Here is a 19,719-nt window from a genome sequence, read left to right as displayed (position 1 = left end):
AGCTTTCAGTGCTGTGGCTGTGTTTTAACGGCTCAGGCCACTCATCTTCCAGACAGGGGCACTTAATTAGGAATTTTACCACAGCCTGACAGAGCCACAGCGTGGGCTGAGGGGAAATCTTTGTCACTCCTTGGTTTTTAAGCAGCTCAACATGTCTCTGTGCTGGAACCCCGCCGTGCCCCTGGAATAACTCCAGCTCACGCCAGGTGGGTGCTCTGTCCTCTTCCAGCAAAATGGTGTTGCCTTAGGCAGCTCTGCCTCTCCCACGAGGGGTTTTAGCCCTTTCCATGGGATCAGCTCCACTGGGAGGCTGGGAGGGTGCAGAGGGTTTTCTCTGGAATGAGGGATGTGCAGTGGCACTGATGCACTCCATGGGTTTTGGCACCACTTGATGATCCCTGTAGGTCACTTCTGACTCGAGATATTCTGATTCTATTCCGTGATGCCCTGGTTTGACACTGATGCACACAGGGATGTCACCAGGAGGGTTTCATCCCCACCTTAGGCTGTCCTTCATGCCAGGACTTGTGTGACTCACTTGTACATCAGGGTTTGGTTGTTCTTTCCAGCTGTGGCCACTGGACTATCCAGTGAGGAAATAAATCTGTTAATGATGAAAGGGAGAAAATGCTAACAACTCTCATTTTGTCACACCACAGGGAAGAAACCAGATTAATTATTTGAATATTTGATTGAAATCCCCTGGAGCAGCTTATTGTTGATTCCACTTTTCCCCACACAGAGGCATAAGCTGCCCGTGGAGATGTCCCCAAGGTTTGTCAGATGCACAGAGAACAGCTCTCCCACCTGAGTTATCCCCAAAAAATGCAGTCACCACCAGAGTGGGCAGCAGATAAACAGGATGACTTCATGCCCCTTCCCCTCTTCTCCCCAGAGCTTGGTTATTCCTCATGCCCTTATCAAATCCAGTGACCTTGCTGGGAAACAGCTCCTCTTCCCCTTTCCTGCCTACTTGTCAATTTATTCTGACTGGCTCAGACCAAGCTACTAATTAATTTTGCTCATTAACCAAAATAAAAATCTCCCCAATGATAACAAGTTTCAGTCAAATTAATTCTTCATGGAAGACCAGGCACTTTGCATGGCAGCGACATCTCCCGTACCCAGCAGGGCCCTGCCTGGCACAGGGCCGGACATGGGGGCAGAGCTGGACCATCCCTGGAAGTGTCCAAGGCCAGGTTGGACGGGGCTTGGAGCAACCTGGTCTGGTGGAAGGTGTCCCTGCCCATGGCAGGGGATGAAATGAGAGGCGCTTTAAGTCCCTTCCAACCCAAACCACTCCATGATTTAGACACGTAACACACCTGTCTTCACCCAGGTGCCTTCCCACCGAACTAAACCTCCAGGTGAATGTATTCAGCAAGAATTAGAGCAGGAATATCCCCTTCCTTCCACACCATTTGATCTGAGCGGCAAGAGGGAAAAGCTCCGAGTGCAGGAGCAAAAGGCAGGGAAGACAAAAGGCAGGGAAGCTCCCTGCAGCCTCCTCGCAGGGAGAAGGCACAGGCAGGGATGAGTCAACGTTGTGCAAACAGTCTAAAAATAAAACCGGTTTATTGCAGATAAATGATGCCATAAAATGTATTTCACTGGCCATTTAGCAGGTGTTGATCATAAATATTTGGGATTAAAAATAAACTTCTGTTTGCCGTGCCACTGTATTGTTCTTTGTGTCTCTCCCACCTTCCCCGAGCTCCTGTTGGCAGCGATGGATCAGCCCCGAGGCTGCTGTAATCAGAGTTAAACAGGTAAGGGAAACAAAGTACCTGCTTCCTGCTACCTTCCCTGCAGCACTGGATGTCCATCCACTCCCTTTCCCAGGCAGCAGCACAGGGATCTGCTGCTGCTGCTGCAGTTACACTGCAGGAGTCCAGAGCCAGGGTGATGGGCAGTGGGCACGGCAGGAGATCCAGCCCGAGGTATCCCTGTCCCAGCTGCCTGGTAGCTTTTCCCAAGAGAAGGGTAGCCCCCCGTTGCTCTCTCATTCTCCAGGGCTCAATTCCCACTCACACAGGTGTGGAGGCAATCAATCCCTAGGGAATTGAGGGCATGCAGACACTCCAAGAGTTCTCTGGGAGCCAATGGACCCGGAGCCAGGCAGCTTGTTCAGCTCATGGTACATAGCTTGATTCAGAAGCTCTCAGTGATAGAGCTCCAAGCAGTTTGGATTTTTCCAGCCCCTGGCTCTTTCTGGGAATGAAGAAAACATAAATCCCTCCGCTTCCTGACATGCCTTTGACGGGGGAGTCAGTGCTAAAGGGACACCAGGAATGGTTCTTCTGGAGCTGGGATCCAACCTGGGCGCAGCACCTGCGAGAGATGACAAGTCAGTGATCCCCAGGTACACGTCCTTCCTCCCTGTGAGGCTTCCCATTAGTCCCATCACAAATCACAGGATCAGGACAAGTCCAGGAGAAGAGGTGAATGTTTTAGGTGGCCAAGAGAAACAGCAGCCTCATTAAATGACACCCATGGAGTCGCCGTGATCCACAGGCTTTCATTGTGCTTGGAAACAAAACTCTCTGATGGATCGCAAATTAAGTTTTCCAGCAGGATAAAAACACTTCCTTGCTGGGGATTTCGTTCTGCTCACGAAGATTAAAAGTGCAGCCAATTAGAACAAGGCTGGTGTGCAAGGGAGGAAAAACTAAAAGGTCTTGTTATGGCTGGGAGGGGACAGAGCCCTTCCAGAGGCAGGTACAGATGACTCACGGCTGCTGAAAAAGCCTCCTGCTGTCTCTGTGTCGTGGGGAAGGTCTCCCAGTGCTGATAGAATTCCTCCAGCACCTGTATATCACTTGCCAGGCAACAAAAAAATTCCTTAAATTGGCTCTTAGCAAGCTCCAAGGTAGCTGGTAGCCACGTACAGTGTTAATTAAACAGCCTCACTAACTGCTCCAGACAGCTGCTCCAAAACTGCTTTACTTCCCCCCCGACAATTTTCAGTTCAAATGAATTATTTTCTCTGAAGCATTTCCGAAGGGCAAGGGAGAGAGGATAAAATTTCAGGCATTCCCTCCCATCCCTCCTGCTTTTCTCTCCCATTCTTCTCTTGGCCAAATTCGTTTGGCCTGAAAAATCGACTTGAGATAGATACTGACAGAGAATACATTTATTGGAACATGGAAGGTATTTTTCAGCATGAAATGTAATGGTAGTTTACTTTCAGTCCAATATAGAATCCTAGCGTGGTTTGATTTGGAAGGGACCTTAAAAACCATCTCATTCACCCACTGCCATAGGCAGGACCATCAGTATTTATACACAGCACCCCTTTCAGCAGAAAAGGGTGTCTTGGTGCCTTTCCTTAGGGAAAGGCTGCAATGAACAGCCCATGGTGTGGCACTACAGGGAGCCAAAGCAGCACAGCCACCTCCAACAGTATGCCAAAGGGAGGGAAAAAAGGAGACAGCGGATGAGGACAAGGACTGAGGCCATAAATCTCTGCTCAGCCCATCTGTGAAAGGGCTCCAACTGGCTACAGCGGGAAACCCAAACAGGCACCGAGCCAGGGCTTCTTTCTTTCCTCCCGTCCTTCCCCAGAGGGTCTGGCAGCAACCAAATGCCCCAAAAATTCCTCACAGCGAGGGGAACGTGGTGTGGGATGGAGAAAGGAGGCGAAGGGATGAACCGCAGCAGATGGTGGCCGGGCTGGTGAGTCTCCGTGGCGCTGACGTGCGCGTGGGCAGCAAAGATTCCTGGCAGGAGCAGTGGCACGACCACGGTCCCAAAGGGCCAGCACTGCCACTTCACCAAGCCAACACCGCCGTGTCACCAGCCCAGCACCGTCACATTGTGGTCCCTGCAGGGAAATAAGAAGTTCCAGGCAGCAGATTTCGGCAGTTCCAGTTCTGCAAAGTCTCGTCCACCTTGTTTACACACCAAACTCACCTTCCTTTTAATTAGTGCGTTCTCATTAAACCAACCCCATCCCGTTTCCTCCCCTTCCCTCCCGCAGCGTGGCAGCCACATCCAGACCCCAGAATTACGGAGGCGTTTATCCTTATATCCATAAGGAATAATCACCGTGCTGTGGACACTAACAGCCCCACTGGCCTCCCCCTCTCCTCATCAGCTTGGCTCATAGGGTGACCCTCCGGAGACCACAAAATTCATCACTATTCCCACTTTTCCTCCCTGGAAACACCTCGTGGTTCTGGTCCTCGCCCAGGAGCCGGAGCTGCTTCGGCTCGGCCAGCAGCATCATCTAGTGGCCATGGCCTCGACACCACGGAATCATGGAATACCCTGAGCTGGAAGGGACCCACAAGGATCATCGAGTCCAACTCCTGGCCCTGCACAGGACATCCCAAAATCCCACCATCATCCTGAGAGTGTTGTCCAAGCACTCCTTGGACTCTGACAGGCTTGGGACCAGCTGCTGGGAAGGCTGGCGCTGATACAGACATTGATATTGAATAAAAAATATCAACAGACGTTGATATTAAATAAAAAATAACGCCAGGAATTCTAAGTGTTGGGGCGGTGAGAGGATAAAGGGGGAGCGGGCGGCAGGGCGGCCAAGGGATGAGGGGCTGCGGGCCGGCCGTGCTGAGGGCAGCGGGGCTGTCCCGAGTGACACAGGGCTGTCCCGGGGGTGACGGGGTGGTCAGGTCGCGTTTTGGGGCGGTTTTGGGGCGGTTTCGGGGAGCGGGAGCCCCGCGAAGCGAAGCGGGGCGCGGGGGAAGCGTGTCCGCCGCGCCGCCCCGTCCGTCTCCATGGCAACGGGCGCGGCCGCCATGGCGGCACCCAGCGTGTTCCTGCTGGCCGTGAGCGGGGAGATCGAGAGCGGGCAGGTGGGTGAGACCGCGGGAGATCGAGAGCGGGCAGGTGGGTGACACACCGGGGACACCCCAGGGACACCCCTGGGATGCGGGACAGGCCCCCGGCACCGGCAGCGCGGACCCAGGTCCTCGATCCCGTGTCCGCCTGGCGGGATGAGACTCTGCCCCTGGACCCTGCCCGGCTTCAGCCGCCTCCCCAACCCAGCCGAACCCACTCTGGCTACAACACCCCCTAACTCAGCTCAGTCTCAGCCGTTCCTAACTCAGCTCAACCTCAGCCTGTCTAAGCCTGCCCGGCCTCAGCCCCCCCAAACCCAGCCATTCCTAAGTCCCCCTGACCAGCCTGGCCTCGGCCCCTGAACCCATCCCAGTCTCAGCCCCCCCTGACCGAGCCTGTCCTCAGCCCCCTGAACCCAGCCCAGCCTCAGCACCCCCTAAACCAGCCCAGTCTCAACCCCCCTGAGCCTGCCTGGCCTCAGCCCCTTGACCCATCCCAGTGTCAGCTCCCCCAAACCTAGTCTGTCCTCAGCCCCTCCTAACCCTGCCTGGTCTCAGCCCCCCCCCAAGCCCTGGCTGCCCTCAGCTCTGCCCTCAGCACTGTTCCTTGGGCAGACCCTCACCCCAGAAATTCCCACTGACATCCCCCCTCTCTCCCACAGTTCCCTGGATTTGACGACCTCTACTGCAAGTTCTGCTTCGTCTACGGCCAGGACTGGGTTCCCACCGCGGTACAGCCCCACTGTGCCCCCCGGACCCCCATCCTGGGGGCTGCCAGGCCCCCCTCAGCCCCCAGCTGACTCCACCTTCCCCCCGCAGGGCCTGGAGGAGGGAATCTCCCAGATCACCTCCAAGAGCGACGTCTCGCCCACCACGCTCGTGTGGAACTTCCCCATCGACATCACCTTCAAGAGCACCAACCCTTTTGGCTGTGAGTGCTGGGGGGGGATTTCCAGCTCCCAGACCAGCCCCCCTCTCACACCCCCTTTCCTTGCAGGGCCACAGATTGTGCTGAGTGTTTACGGGCCTGACTTCTTCGGACACGACGTGGTCAGAGGTTATGGAGCTGTTCACGTGCCCTTCACACCTGGAAGGTGAGTGACAACCTGTCTTTCAGGACTGAAACAGATTTTTGTCCCAGTTACTCTGTTGTTTCAGAAACAAAAATGCTCCTGTGTCTCCTCGTCATGCCTTGTCCTTATGGTGCAAAGGGCTTGGATATTCTAGAAGCCCCTGACCATCAAATAATTTTTGTTAGTCCTGTGAACACCTGTAAAGCCAAAACTGGCCTGTAAAAAGCCCAGATATGAAGCACAGTAAATTGCCTCTCCTCCATCACTCTCAGCACTGAGTAAGCTTTCATTCCCACCTCTGGAAATGGAGGAATGTACACTGTTCCTATGCAAACAAACCCTTCCTTCTTGGAAGGAAAGGTATCCCACCTCAAGATGTTCAGTGTTCTGATGTGTCTGAAATTCTGGTGCCTTTATAAATATAAAACCCCTTGCTGTTTGCTCCATTTCTGAAGTCCTCTGGGTCTCTTTTTGCTTCAGGCACAGAAGAACCATTGCTATGTTTGTTCCAGAGTCCACATCGAGGCTGCAGCAGTTTACAAGGTAATAATTAATGACTTTATGTTTTTAAAGCCCTTCTTGCCCTTAGTCACAAAGGCATGTCCAGCAAATCACTGATGCAGACATGAATATTCTGTACCATAACCAGGTAGTTTTGTGGTTTGTAGGTAAAATCACATTTTTAGCTGTCTAAGTATTTTGAAAAGCTTTCTGAAAACACGTTAACCACCTGTTTACTGTACTGAACTTACTACCTAAATCTTTTTAGGGTATTTTTTTGAAGCACAGCCCCATTAAGAGCAGCCTGGAAAACAACATGGAAAAACAATTCCCATTCTACCTTTTCTCCCATCTGGAATGCATTTGCTGTGACCTTTATCTTGTTCACACACACATCCTTCCAAGAGCAGTCTGTAACAGCAACTGAGGGTATTGAGTTTTTTCCCTTGCACAGTATTGTCAGGATTCAGCTGATTTCTTCTCTTTCTGATTCCCCTTTTGTAGGGCCTACACTAATTTCTCTATTTTTCTATGTATTCAAAGTGTCCAAGCCTCTCTGGTTCTCTGGGTGATCAAGAGTGAATCAGTTCCAACAATTCCTTTGCCACAGGAGGATTCTGTTTATCCCAGAAATAACCTGGGTTCACCATCACGTGCATGAAATTAGTTTGGGGTTTGGGTTTTTTTTCCTTAGAGAGACAAAATTTAACTTTGATCAAAGTAGATAATAAAGTGAATCAAGCTTCCAAACTCTGCTGCAAACCAAAGCTGGGAGTCTAATCAACCCCTCTGTGTGTTTTTGGCATGCATGTAATGAACTGGATCAACCTCAACAATCCAGTTTGTTATTTTCTGTGTTCTTCTCCAAGTTGGCTCACAGGGAGACGCCCAGAATTTACTGACCCCAAAGTTGTGGCACAGGGAGAGGGACGAGAAGGTGAGTCCTGGCTTAAGCTTGGATGTCCATCTTGGGGTGGGAAAAGCAGCTGAGAAGGATCCTCCTTGGATATCTGAGCTCAACAGCCATTGAAAACCCTCCTCTGACTGGATTTATTCCCATTATCTCTCTTGCAGTGACGAGGGTGAGATCCCAAGGCTTTGTGACCATTTCCTTCAACATCATGACCAAGGACCTGAAGAAGTTGGGCTACGACGTGACCCCCAGTGAGCTGCAGAGCCCCTCCCTGGGGCCTGGGGCACAAGGGCTCCACAAGTACTGAACTGTGCCAGGAGGTGCTCAAAAGGCTCACAGAGAAGCTGAGCACTTTGTGGCTTTTTAGGGAAAGGGGGAGCTGGTTAAACTGAGAGAATTATTCCAAAAGAAACACAAGCCCGTGAGGCTTTGGAATAACTACCAGGTACAGTCCTTTCAGTAAGTTACAGGTTGAAGTATTATGTAAATTAATGCCATCAGATAATATTTGGCATTTTTATGAGCAGTATCAGACTGTCTCACAGTCTGGGACAAAATGTTTTTATAACAGCCTTTTGTACACTTTTTATATAAATAATGAAATGGAAAGTTCACGGTTGCAGCAGTTTTCCCGTGGTTAAAAAATCAAGATGCAATCAACAGCAAACTCTGTTCTTTTTAGCAATTTTGGGTTTTTTTGTGGTACAAATGGGGAACTGAAATTATTGCACCTTCCAAAAACAGTCCAGTGAAATGCACCCCCCTCTGAGCATTTCTTTTAGGCTGAATAAACCCAATTGTATAAATATATTTATTTGTCTTTCTGCTGCTCGGGGCTTTTGTTTGTGCCCTAAATCATCCAGGCTCTGCTCTTACAGGCACAGGAGAGAAAGAAGTGCATGTAACAATGGAATGACTAATTGCTTAGTCATCTTCAGATTGAATTTTGGGCATGTAACCTCTTGTGTTTGACTGCAAATCCCAGGAGGTGCCTGGGAGAGTGAGGATACCACCCTAGAAGTGAACTACCAAGACGTCAAACTGTAGAAACACAAGGAATAACACACAGTGAGGAACCACAAAGCCTCCAGGACAAAGAATCCAGGCAGAGATTGTTCTTATTTCATGCTGAGCAGCGAGATCGAATAAATAGCATTTCTGAAAACATCATGTGATCACTGTGGGAGCATTTAGCACCTTTGATAGGATGTATAAATGCTTTTCCAAATGTGGTTAAGGATGATTTTTCATCTCTTACATTTTTCCTGTCTTGCTTTTGTTGACTCCACACTTCCAGTAAAGCTCCTCCACCAGTTGTTTTGACAGTTCGTGTAATCTCTGAACTGAGTCATGTTGGAATCCAAATTAATAAATATTTCCTCCTGGCTCAGAGGAGGCAAAAGGAATTTTGTTTCCTTTCCAGAAGTATTTGGGAAGCAGTTCTCTACAGTAGCAGGATAAATATCTGTGTTTGGAACACTCCAGAGGCAAACACTGAACCTACTACTGCTGAAACATCCATTTTCCCTTGAGCACAGTTACCTGCCCCCATTCCAGCTGGAGCAAAACTGCCCCACAGAGTTCCCAGGCACAAGGAACATGTTAAACCCCGGTGCCCACAAGGACACACCGAATTTATTCACACACAGCTCTGCATTCCTGGTGCTACAACCCCCTGAATTCCTCCTGTTGGATGTTTAACCCCACCGAGACCAACCAGACCCACCTCAGCTTCCCCCTTCCCAGCCAAGCTGCCAGCACCCTTGGAAAAGTTAAAGCAGTGAAAAGCAAAGATCTAAAAAAGCAAAAATCCTAAACTCCAGAAGCCAGGATTTGAGGCACTGTAAGATACTTAGGATGCTCTACAAGCAGATCCCACACTGCCACCTGCATTATTAGGGGGGTTTTTTGCTTATTTTCTCTGGGTTTAGTTGGATTTTGGGGGGGCTTTGGCACATCTTGAGCACATCTAAGACCCTCACCCACCTTTCCCGAGGTTTGTGTTCAGCCTGTGAGTGCTCAGCTCCGACACAGCTCAGCCCTCGCCCCCGGGCACGGTGGGGGGATGTTTTCAGCCAGCCCTTCCCGAGTCCAGCGCCATTCCTTTGTTCCCAGAGGCCGCTGTTGATATTCCCTCTCTGGGAAGCTCTCCCTGCTGGAAGCTTTTGGTCGTCAGGTGTGGCAGAGCATTTTACCCTGGGGAGAATCTCTGCTGCTTCCTGTAGCAAGGAAGGGATTAATGACTCTTAAATGTTCCTCGCAGTTAAAGGTTGGGAGAACCCAGTAAACCCCAGTAAAACCCAGGCTTGCTGCAGCAGAGGCTTGCAGTGATTTCCTCTCACCCATCTCCAGGCTGCTGTAGCACCCTGCTTGTTTCCTGGTTAATCATTCTCGCTTCTATTCAAACCTGGACTGGAATTCCCAGCCCCGGGTGGCACAGTGGCACAGTGGGCGGCTCGAGGCTCTTAGCTGCTGCTGGAGCTCCTGTTTTGTTACTCTGAAATCTCTCCCAGGCACTGAAATTGGACATTATCCTCCTAATTCGAGATGGGCAGGAAAACACCCTTCACTGAGAATGTGTGTCCTCACACAGGAGGGGCTTCAGCCACCCCAAAGTGGGACCAGAGAGGGACCCTCTGGAAGCAAAGGAAGGCTGGAAGATATCTGGGGACTGTGCAGCAGCTCCCTTTGCTCTCCTGGCCTTGAGAAGCTTTGGACAGTCCTCACTCCGTGGGGGTTTTCCTGCTCTCACCCTGGGAGGGAAACAGCCAAGGACACGGATCAAACAGCAGCTCGGGGACCAAACCTTCCAGAAAAAAGAAAATCATTGGGATAGTCCTTAGGAACTGTTATTTACAGCCTTTTCTACCAAAACTAGGAACAGCAGCATCAGCTCCTGCCCTCTCGTGGCAGTTCCCAACCTTTAGGAAGGTGTCGGAGGAGGTTAATAACAATCGGCTGAGAAGCTGAATGAAGGACACCCACGTTTTTCCTGCTCTCCATGGAAATTAGTGCAGCGGTGCCCGCTGCCCTGGCACTGCCCCTTGTCCCGAGAGCACGGGGCAAACACCTCCCGGCGCCACAGGGAGCGGGACTGAGCCGGGAATGTGAGCATCCCTGAGCGCCGGAGAGCCCGGCTCTGCCCCCAGGGCAGCCAGGCTGCTTTACACCAGCAGCACCGCCGAGAATTATCTCCATCTGAAAATGAGCTGGATTAGAGCTGACAGAGACTGCTCCCCAGCAGCAGTGCCGGGTCAGGAGCAGGAGCCTCCTGTGAAACACTCCAAAAAAAAAAAAAAAAAAGAGTCAGAAAAATAAAACAGAGAAGCACAAAGCAGCCAGATTTGAAGGAAATTGAATTTGTAGCTCCAACTCTACCCAGGGTTGTGGCATTTCAGCCCCAGGATGAGGATGGCAAGGTCACTGGAGCATCGTGCCAGGACCCGATGTTGGAGATAGAGGAGGATAAATCCAGGTCTGTGGGGTCTCAGGAGGACAGAACAGGTGGGGGGTTCTAGACATCAGGACCCACCAGCACCAGGGAGAACCAGCAGGAACCCCTACCCTGGGCCTGTCCCTTTGGCCTGGCAGTGCCAAATGGCACCGAGCAGCAGCTGGATGGGCAGGTGGCTCTGCAGAGCCCACACAGCACATGTCCAGGCTGTCCCTGGGACACTCTCAAGGATCTGAGCCCCCCATGAGGGCCCCCCACTCGTGCACCACCACCCAGCCCAGCTGGAGACCCGAGGCCCAGGCATGCCAGCAGCCAACAACATCCCTTTGGAATGTCTTCCAGGCCATGCAACCCCCCAGCAGCAGCACAGCAAAGAGCTGGGCAAAAGCCACCACCCAATGCATACCCCACAAGGGATTTCAGCCCCTTTCCCTTTCTCATCAGGAGGGCACCCCCAGGGGTTTGTTCCACCGGCTGAGGAGTCCTCTGGGAGTCAGACGTGGGTGACACCAAACCCCAAGGGCTGGGACACTCGTGGGTGTTTGCAAATCAGGAACAACCTCCATGTTTGGAGCACGGGAAGAAAAAGAACCCCCAAACCAGAGCTCCCACCCCCCTACAGAGCACCCACCACCCTCCACTGCAGCGTAACCGGGGCTGGGGAGCACAGGACAGCAGGTGGGGAGGGCCTGAGACAACACTTTTCCAGTGCCTGGCCATCTTCAGGACACAGATCCCTCAGGAACCATCCTTTGGGCATGGAAACCAGGCCTGAGCCCCCAGGAGGGAGGGTAAAACACAACCTGCTTTCCCAGCAGGATGGGAGGGATTCAGCCTCGTCCTTCAGAGGGAAGAGCAGCAGACACACGTAACTGCTGCAAGGCTTCTATTTTTATACCTCTATTCAGGCCAGGATATTTAAGGACCCAAATTCACCTCAGAGAATATCACTACATTTAGAGCCAGACTTGCTAATGAAGATATTAAAAAAGGAAAAAAAAATAAATAAAAAACCAACCAAACAAAAAACCACCACCATGACCCAACACAACCCCAGGCAGCCCAGGGGCTCTGAGGGCTCCGTGTGTGCTGCTGCACCGAGGCAGAACTGGCCCCCTGGAGCTCGGATAAACCACCAAATTTCATTCCCAAGCCAAAAGAAAGCCCTTTAGAAAGAACATGGACCCCACTACTGCCTGATTTTGACAGGTTCCAGGACAGGAAGGGGACAAGGAAGGCGTCTAATGATTTTCCATCTTCAGCATTCCTGGAGGTGGCTCAGCCACAGCACTGTGGGGAATTCCACGGGGGTTAGTGGGTGGATGGGTGGGACAAGTCCATGCTGAGTCAGCGTCCTGTGAAGGATCTTTGCCTCCATCTGCTCCAGCAGCCAGGCATGTTCTCCTCCAGCCCCTGACCAACCCAGCTCCGGGTGCTGATCCCAGGGCAGCCGGCAGAGCGAGCGGGTTCACCACGGGGTTATCACTCAGCTCATCAGTGCCCCTGCAATCCTGTGTCTCTGCTCCAGCAACTCCAGTTCCCCGGGCTGGATGGAGCTCTGATCCAATCTCCAGCAGCTCCAGTGGTTAAACAGGGCTGAAATCCACGATGTCATTCCTGCCTGGGAGGATCTCTAAGCAATCAAGGTGCAAAGCTGGCAGCTCCCATGTCCCAGAGAGGTTTCCTGTCAGGCAGCAGCAGGCAGGGAGCTGGGAAGACAAACTCCACCTTTATTACAGCTTTATTCGGGTGATTTGAGACGTCATTGATTTTCCTTCACCTGAGAACAGGAATATATTTGCTGAACAAGTGCTGGGAACAGGTCAGGCAGCATGTCCAGGCTGTGGAAGTGAGTGCAGGCTGATTATGGAATGCTCTGGAGAAGGGCCTAGAATGACAGGACAGGGGGCAGTGGCTTCCCAGTGACAAAGGGCAGGGTTAGATGGGATATTGGGAAGAAATCCTTCCCTGGGAGGATGATGAGGCCCTGGCACAGGTTGCCAGAGAAGCTGTGGCTGCCCCTGGATCCCTGGAAGTGTCCAAAGCCAGGTTGGACAGGGCTTGGAGCAACCTGGGCCAGTGGAAGGTGTCCCTGCCCATGGAATTTTTCCTAATCACTCAGGGAGACAGTTACCAAACACACAAAGGTCCCACAACTCCACCCATGTCTGGTACAGCCCTGGGCTCCCCCCTGCAAAGCCAGAGGATGTGCTGTGCCCCCCCAAGGCTCCCCACACTCCCCCATCCATGATTTATTATTTCACCCTCTGCAAAGCACCGGGCTGGGTTACTCTGGGAGGATTCCAACTCCCTATTGATCATCAGACTGCTGTTAATTAACTGCCCTCAGGAGAACTGGCACCAAGGGGAACCTCCCACTCCTTGAAACCTCAAGTCTTCCACAATTACAGGGTACAATCGACCGACAGCAAAACAGAGCCGGGGCTGCTACTGCCATGTACAACAGTGGCTCTTCACCATTGCCAGTCCTGAGCTCCCAAACAGACACCTGTCCTTAGGAAATCCATATTCACTCATGTCCCAACTCACGAATGGGGAGGAGACGACCTGGGAGGCAGATGACAGGTAACCAGGAAAAGGTGGAAGTTTTGAACGTGAGGGGCTGCATCAATCACGGTGGTTCCCCGAAATGCAGACTGCAAGGAGTTCTGCAGGGGTCTTGCCAAAGCCAGAGTACGAGCTGGTCTGAGGCCTTTCCCCACAGTTCCATGAAAAAGAGCAGAAGGGGCAGAGCTGCACCACTCGGCCCAGCACAAACAAGGGGCAACACGAACGTTCTCAGCACAAACACTTTGGCAACAGCAGCGCGGAGGAGGAGCCTGGAGATAACACCTTATCCACAGTCCTCGTCCTCTGCACAGCAGCAAATCCACCTCCCTGCACAGGAGAGCAGGAGGAAACGTGGGATGGGGGGGGGGGGGAGCCCAAGGTCAGCAGAAACCTCCCCCACAGCCACCACATCTCCTCTCACCACGGGATTTATCAGCTCAGGATCCCTCAGCAACCCCTCGGCTCTGCCGGTATCCAACTCCTTCAGAAGAGGTTAGAGAGTCACCACTTTTCCACTTTGATCCCTTCCTGTGTTTTCCCTGTAGAGAGCAGCTTCAGTTTAAAATGTGCAATTCCAGTAGTAGAATCATAACATCCCAGAATGGTTTGGGTTGGAAGGGACCTTAAAGTCCATCCAGTGCCGCCCCCTGCCATGGGCAGGGACACCTTCCACTAGCCCAGGTTGCTCCAGGCCCTGTCCAACCTGGCCTTGGACACTTCCAGGGATGGGGCAGCCACATCTTCTCTGGGCAACCTGTGCCAGGGCCTTCCCACCTTCCCAGGGAAGGATTCCTTCCCAATATCCCACCCAACCCTGCCCTGTGTCAGTTTAAAGCTGTAAAACAGTGAAGTGCTGATCACACACAGAGACCAGTCAGAGGAGCGATAAAAACACACACAGAGCCCTCCAGTGAGGAGCAGGGAGCATCCATCCCCTCTGGAAAAAACAGAGGTACAAAAGCCAACAGGTACCTGGTTCCCGGGCTGCCACTCCTGGGCCAGAGGTTTTCCTGTTTTCCTCACTGGCCTGGACACAGAAGCAAAATGACTCCAAGGCCTGAGCAGAGACGACTTCATTCTCCAAGGAAACAGGAGCTTGCTTACCCAGCACCCCCAGCCAGCTCTGGACCACGGGGATGGAACCAAAAGGGAGGCTTTTCTCCCCAGAGTCACCTTTCCTGCAGTCAGGTCTCCAGTCCCTCTGCAGCCTCAGCATTAGTGAGTGATCACTGATTAGTGATCAGCCTGATTGGCAGCAAACAAACGCCAGGGAACCTGGAGGGGCTCTGGAGAGGCAGCTCTTGACACCGCCTGCTAATGAAGTGCCCTTCAATTAAACCAGCCAGAATTAGAAGCTGGAATCACTTCCCAGCTGGAAGCTGCTCCCTGCTGCCCACAGACAGGGCCATGTGATCCACGGGACAGAGCCAAGGCTGCGGGAAGGGCAAGACTGAGCTACAAAGATTGGAAGCAAGGGCTCCTCAAGGCAGTTCTGTCACAGCTCCCCAACCCTCATTCCACAAACACCTTCCCCAGATTCCTGCTCGGACATAAATCCAGCGAGGCAGCACTCGGTGATCCCTCCACTGCTGTGGAGCTGTTTCAGGGGAAACGTGGCTTAAAGAAGGAATTCAGTCACCTGCAACACAACAAGTCTTCATTTTTATTGAGTTAGTAAGGTCTCAACTGCTCCCGAGCTCAGTGAGCTATAGAAACCCTCCTCTCTCCCAGCCAGAGCAGCCTGTCCCGGGAAAGTGCTGGATGCATCCAAGGAATCCCATCGCCAGCATTACAAGCAGCATCGCTCAGTCACGGTGAGATTTCTCCTGGCACCACAGGCCTTAAGTCAGCTCCAGCAATGCACCAGCTCCACCAATCCACCAGCTCCAGCAATCCACCAGCTCCAGCAATCCACCAGCTCCACCAATCCACCAGCTTCCTGGAAAAACTAAACCCGAGCGCGGCGGCGGCGCCGGGGTTTGGTTGGGCCGGGGTTAGAAACGCTACGCAGAGGCTTGGAAAAAGCAACACGGCTGGAATATAAGCAATACAATTTTAATTCTGACCAGTCACCTACAAACCCCGTGTCTTTCCACTGTTCTGATGGCATCGGTTAAATAGCACATCCGTGACATCGCTTGGGGGGGGTGTGGGGGTGTGGGGGGGGAAATGACACAAAGATACAGACATTATGATACAATAGTACAAATGATAAATTATTTATACAGTAAATAATGTCAATAAGTCAGCACAAAGTCGTAAAAAGCAGCCGGCTCCCGGGATTATGAAAAGTTTGGTAAGTATTGAAATTGTAACACTTGTGAAGGAAGCGAGTCCTCGTGAGCTTCTGCTGTGAAAAATAAAACCACCCATTTCTCCACAACCTGTGCAATACTCAGATGTACAGTACACATTAGAAACTGTAACAGCAAAGGGGGAGATGGGGAACAAGAGTTGTCTTGGCTACAGGACTCCAAAAAGACTGTAAACAATACAGCCCACTACGGTTTTTCCTTCCCTGTCCCCTCCATGGAGTTTAGTTTCTCTATAGTATAAAACTGAATAAATAACTGAGCTTATTTGGGGGGTAAAATTATGCCAAGGGTGGGTTGTTGGTTTTTGTGGGATTTTTTTTTAGTTTTTTTTTTTAGTTTTTTTATTTTACAAAATATTTAACACTTTTCTCTTTGGTCAATTTGACCAGTAAGGCTATTTTGGGCTACTAACATTTTTAAAAAAAAAAAAAATCAAGAAAAAAAAAGCACTTTTAGTATTTGCAAGGTGACAAAAAGAAGGAGAAGAGGGGGAAAACGAGCTTGGAGAAATAGGGCAGAGCGGATGTGATGGGATACACACACGTCCTCCATGCAGGAATACAGGAGGGCGAGGAAGGGGGAAGGATTATCCTGGAGAGGAGTTAAATCATCACAAAAAGAGATGGACAATTTGGGGCACACCCGGGCAGGACCCCCCTCAGTGCCACCCACTCCTGCACGAGGTGGGGACACGGCCCAGCCCAGCAACCAAGATTTACCAAACCAGCCCTTTCTCCTCTTAAACTCATCTCCTGCCACAAGCCCTGTGCCAGGCTGGGATCTGGGCTGGGTTAGTCTCAGCCTAAAGCTTTACAGCACCAGGATTTGGGCCGTGGCTCCTCCGAGAGCCCCGTCGTGGTTTGTTGCACCACAAATGTCTCTCTCCATATTTAATGTATATTCAGTTAAAAGGAACACGGCTCTTGGAGAAGTGACTTGGTAAAAGCAACAATTGGCCATTCAGCAGTTTCACTAAGCCAGGGCTCCCTACCAGGCCCACAGCACAGTTTTATCGAGTCATGTAGATCATTTCATCACTTTAAATGCTTACTCCCAACCCCACCTTCGCCTCCAAAAAGTTACCCAGGATGTGGTCAGGACTTCTGGCTGAACAGTGCCCCATCCAACTGCAATTCAGGAGACACACTAAGGGAAAAAAAACATCGAGTGGCCTCGATTCCACTGTTGAGAAAATCAAACTGGAAAAATAAATCTTGCCACAGATCAGCTGGAAAGCACTTTCCCCCCCCCCCCATCTGCAAGAATCACACCCTTCCTGGTCTACACCTCTCAGTAACTTCAACAACAACAAAAAGTAAAGTCTTTTTTCCTTATTCTGAAAGGCAACATGAATGGGTTTTGTTTTGTTTTTAAAGACATACTGGGTGTGGACAGCAATTCTCTTTCCTCCTATATAAAAAACGAGAGCAGATGAATATTCGGGCTCCTCCTCGCCAATCCCACAGTATCCAAGAGGATCCCACAATCTGCATAGAAACATCCACACACTTAGCATTCCGCACACTAACAGAGCTACACTGACCTACACAGCTAAAATCTGTGATTGTACCCTAAATTTGATAGTCTCTCAGCCTCCCCTTCCCACCAGGAGACAGATCCCAGTCCCCTCCGGCGGCACGCGGCCCCGGCACACCAGAACACACAACTCTGGCCACTTCTCTGTGGTTTGTTCTCTGGTTTTTCCCCCCCACTCCTAATCAGGGAAAAGGCCACCAAGATGCACCAAGCCATGCAGAGATGCCCTCAAGGCAGGAGCGAGCGCTGGGACATCCCTGCCCACGGATATTTGGGAGCAGAGTCGGCCGCGCTGCGCCGGGTCTGCACCAGAACCCCCGAGCGTGGGTTGGTGCCGAGGAGTCCAGACATGCCAGCTAAAAAGGGACACTTCAGCTCCCAGTGAACAGGTTTTCTCTGGAGTGCACCTTCCATCGGGGAAAATCAGTCGATGAAATTAAACGAGCCGGGGTTTGTACATCAGGATTTTTAACAGCTCAAGAAGTATTACAAGGAAAAAAAAAACAAAACAACACCACCAGCCTCTCTTGTGATGTTGCTCAGCAAGGCTAAAAGTCTGTCCAGTCTGGGGGGGGGGTCAGGAAACGGGAACAAATCAAGGGAAAGGCGACTTTAGTGTTTTTTCTTTTTAATGTAGTCTTAAATCATGTTACGCTCAAATTCAATTCTTCTAAAAATAATTAGTCACGAGGATTTGTTTTTGATTTGCATTATGAATATTTCATTTAAAAGTAAATATTTTAGTGTTAATCTTCCCTTTTAAACTCTCTTTACAGAAACAAAGAGCTAAAACCATAAATAAGAGGGCATTAAAACCATAAAAATGACATTTGCCAATATCTTAATTTTTTCAGCCAGACTTGATAAATCTATCAAAACCAGACAGTTAAATAAGAACCACATTATAAAAATTAGCAAAAAAAGGACTATTAGGTAACTCTGCAAACTCAAATATGAAACTGTACTAAACAAAATATGTGCAAAAGTATACAAGAGTAACTGCATATAGCAAGGTTAAGCCTGAATTAGTTTTAAAGCTTGCCCCGGTGAAACTGAATTCATTGTCCCACTGTATTTCATTTTTTTTTGTCCTTTTTTTGTCTTTTCTTTTTTTTTTTTTTTTTGTTTTCCTTTTCTTTCAACTCACATTGTAAGTCAAATAAAAACAAAATACACATGGAAAAAACTTCCAAAGAAGCTGGTACTGGACAAGCACAGAGCAGGACACTCACTCAGCACGAGTGCAGCCACTCACAGAGAGTTCCAGGAGTCCTTAAGAGTAGTGTACAAATTCAACACTGCACGACAGCACACGGCATATCGACAACTCGAGCATGTTCTTGGGTGTTTAGTCTGGGGTTTTTTGTGTTATTTTCCTTTAGAGACAAGCTTGTTTTTCTCGGTCACACCTCAGATACCACAAGCAGTGCGAGTTCGCAATGTTTAATGCATAAAAACCAGCCACCTGGGCCCTCCGGATCGTTCTCTTTCTAAGAGTAAGGACTATGGGTGAACCAACAGTCTAGAACTGTGTGTAGTTATGTGCAAAACATTCACTAGCACTCGGAATCTCAGGTCTATCATATGGGCATAGGAAGTGACAGATGCAGGTAAATAGTAATTTCAGGATCCAGCACATGATCTGACATCTACAAAATAGCCAACGGAGTTTAAAATGGCAGGTTCTCTCCCTAGAAAGTGTATTGAAATGATTAACAAAGTAACAAAATGGGCAGAAATCTAACTTTGGTGAAAAGTCTGAACATTTTCACATGATGCTCAACAAGCCAAAGTAAGGTACCATCTGTAGCAAAGACTAGATTTAGATTAACTGGTAAGTAGAGACAACTCTTCAAAGATCATAACTGTAAACTGCAAATCTACTTCCAAGTCTCTCACACACCGTTCAGTCCACACAGGCCACGTTCGTTCCGCTGTAAAGACTTCAGCCTGGAAACACTAGGAAAAGAAAAGTTCCTTTAATTGGGTCTTTATAGGAGGAAAGGGTTAGTTGTATTTGCAGGCTGGGAGGCTGACGGCGGGATTCCTGTACTGTGGAGAGGTTGGGGCATTGATCCTGCAATGCTCAGCCCCTGGCCCATCCTGGTGATCGAGGCCACGGTGCCCATCGCCGGGAGCGGTGCCATTCCCACGGGCACGGGGGCCATGGAAGACAGAGGTATTGGCTCCATGCTCATCGGGGGCACAGCACTGAAGGAAGGGCTGGTTCCCATCACGGGACTCGCTCTCATCTGGTTCAGGGTGAGCGGCTGAGGCTGATTCACTTGGAAGGGGTTGATTGGAGTCGGGGCTGTAGCGGCGCCTGGTTTGTAGGGAAGAGGGAAAGAGATGGCACTGACATCAACACCAGGGTCTGGAAATCGTCTTTTCTGGCCAAGAATGTACTCTTTGTTCATTCCCATACGCTCCCAAACCCAAAACACCCTGGGGAGAACCTGCCTGGACGCCATTCACCAAATTCCCTGGTGCACCAGTACAGTCTGTTTCCTTGAACCCATCAATCCCACAAAACATCCCTTCCCTGATCAATAGT

General features: G+C 50.5%; 2 protein-coding genes and 1 long non-coding RNA gene across 13 annotated transcripts in view; 1 reads left to right on the top strand and 2 right to left on the bottom strand.

Moving 5' to 3' along the window:
- Positions 1-2,709: 2,709 nt before the first annotated feature.
- Positions 2,710-9,506, bottom strand: LOC116794794. Of its 3 annotated transcripts, none has more exons than XR_004359886.1 (3): positions 9,276-9,506; positions 5,651-5,889; positions 2,710-3,823 (listed from the first exon to the last, which is right to left on the bottom strand). It is a non-coding gene; the product is annotated as an uncharacterized LOC116794794 (long non-coding RNA). The 3 variants fall into 3 exon arrangements; XR_004359884.1 differs by lacking the exon at positions 9,276-9,506 and adding an exon at positions 6,245-6,395 and having other exon boundaries at positions 5,651-5,921; XR_004359885.1 differs by lacking the exon at positions 9,276-9,506 and adding an exon at positions 6,245-6,395.
- Positions 4,727-8,456, top strand: B9D1 (B9 domain containing 1). 2 transcript variants are annotated; one of them, XM_032703856.1, is made up of 7 exons: positions 4,727-4,817; positions 5,465-5,533; positions 5,622-5,733; positions 5,800-5,896; positions 6,356-6,418; positions 7,246-7,313; positions 7,451-8,456. In XM_032703856.1, exons 1-7 carry the CDS (start codon positions 4,740-4,742, stop codon positions 7,594-7,596), a joined length of 633 nt encoding a protein of 210 aa, XP_032559747.1. In that variant the 5' UTR covers positions 4,727-4,739; the 3' UTR covers positions 7,597-8,456. The 2 variants fall into 2 exon arrangements, with proteins under 2 accessions (XP_032559747.1, XP_032559746.1); XM_032703855.1 differs by having other exon boundaries at positions 5,622-5,896.
- Positions 9,507-14,957: 5,451 nt separating the features above from the next.
- Positions 14,958-19,719, bottom strand: part of EPN2 (epsin 2) — a 42,761-nt gene continuing 37,999 nt past the window's right edge. For all 8 annotated transcript variants that reach the window (XM_032703546.1, XM_032703552.1, XM_032703551.1 and 5 more), the window contains one exon: positions 14,958-19,488. In XM_032703546.1, the coding sequence (XP_032559437.1) occupies positions 19,157-19,488 (332 nt within the window). In that variant the 3' untranslated portion in view covers positions 14,958-19,156. The remainder of the gene's footprint in view (positions 19,489-19,719) is intronic.

Source organism: Chiroxiphia lanceolata, chromosome 16 (assembly GCF_009829145.1).
Source record: "Chiroxiphia lanceolata isolate bChiLan1 chromosome 16, bChiLan1.pri, whole genome shotgun sequence".
Taxonomy (NCBI): domain Eukaryota; kingdom Metazoa; phylum Chordata; class Aves; order Passeriformes; family Pipridae; genus Chiroxiphia; species Chiroxiphia lanceolata.
Note: the sequence above shows the minus strand (reverse complement) of the source record. Positions and strands in the feature narration are given on the sequence as shown.

Coding starts and splice junctions, on each gene's coding strand:
- B9D1 (XM_032703855.1), top strand. CDS start 4,740: ATGGCAACGGGCGCGGCCGCCATGGCGGCACCCAGCGTGTTCCTGCTG. Junction 4,818..5,464: donor GGGAGATCGAGAGCGGGCAG/GTGGGTGAGACC, acceptor TCTCTCCCACAG/TTCCCTGGATTTGACGACCT. Junction 5,534..5,621: donor AGGACTGGGTTCCCACCGCG/GTACAGCCCCAC, acceptor TTCCCCCCGCAG/GGCCTGGAGGAGGGAATCTC.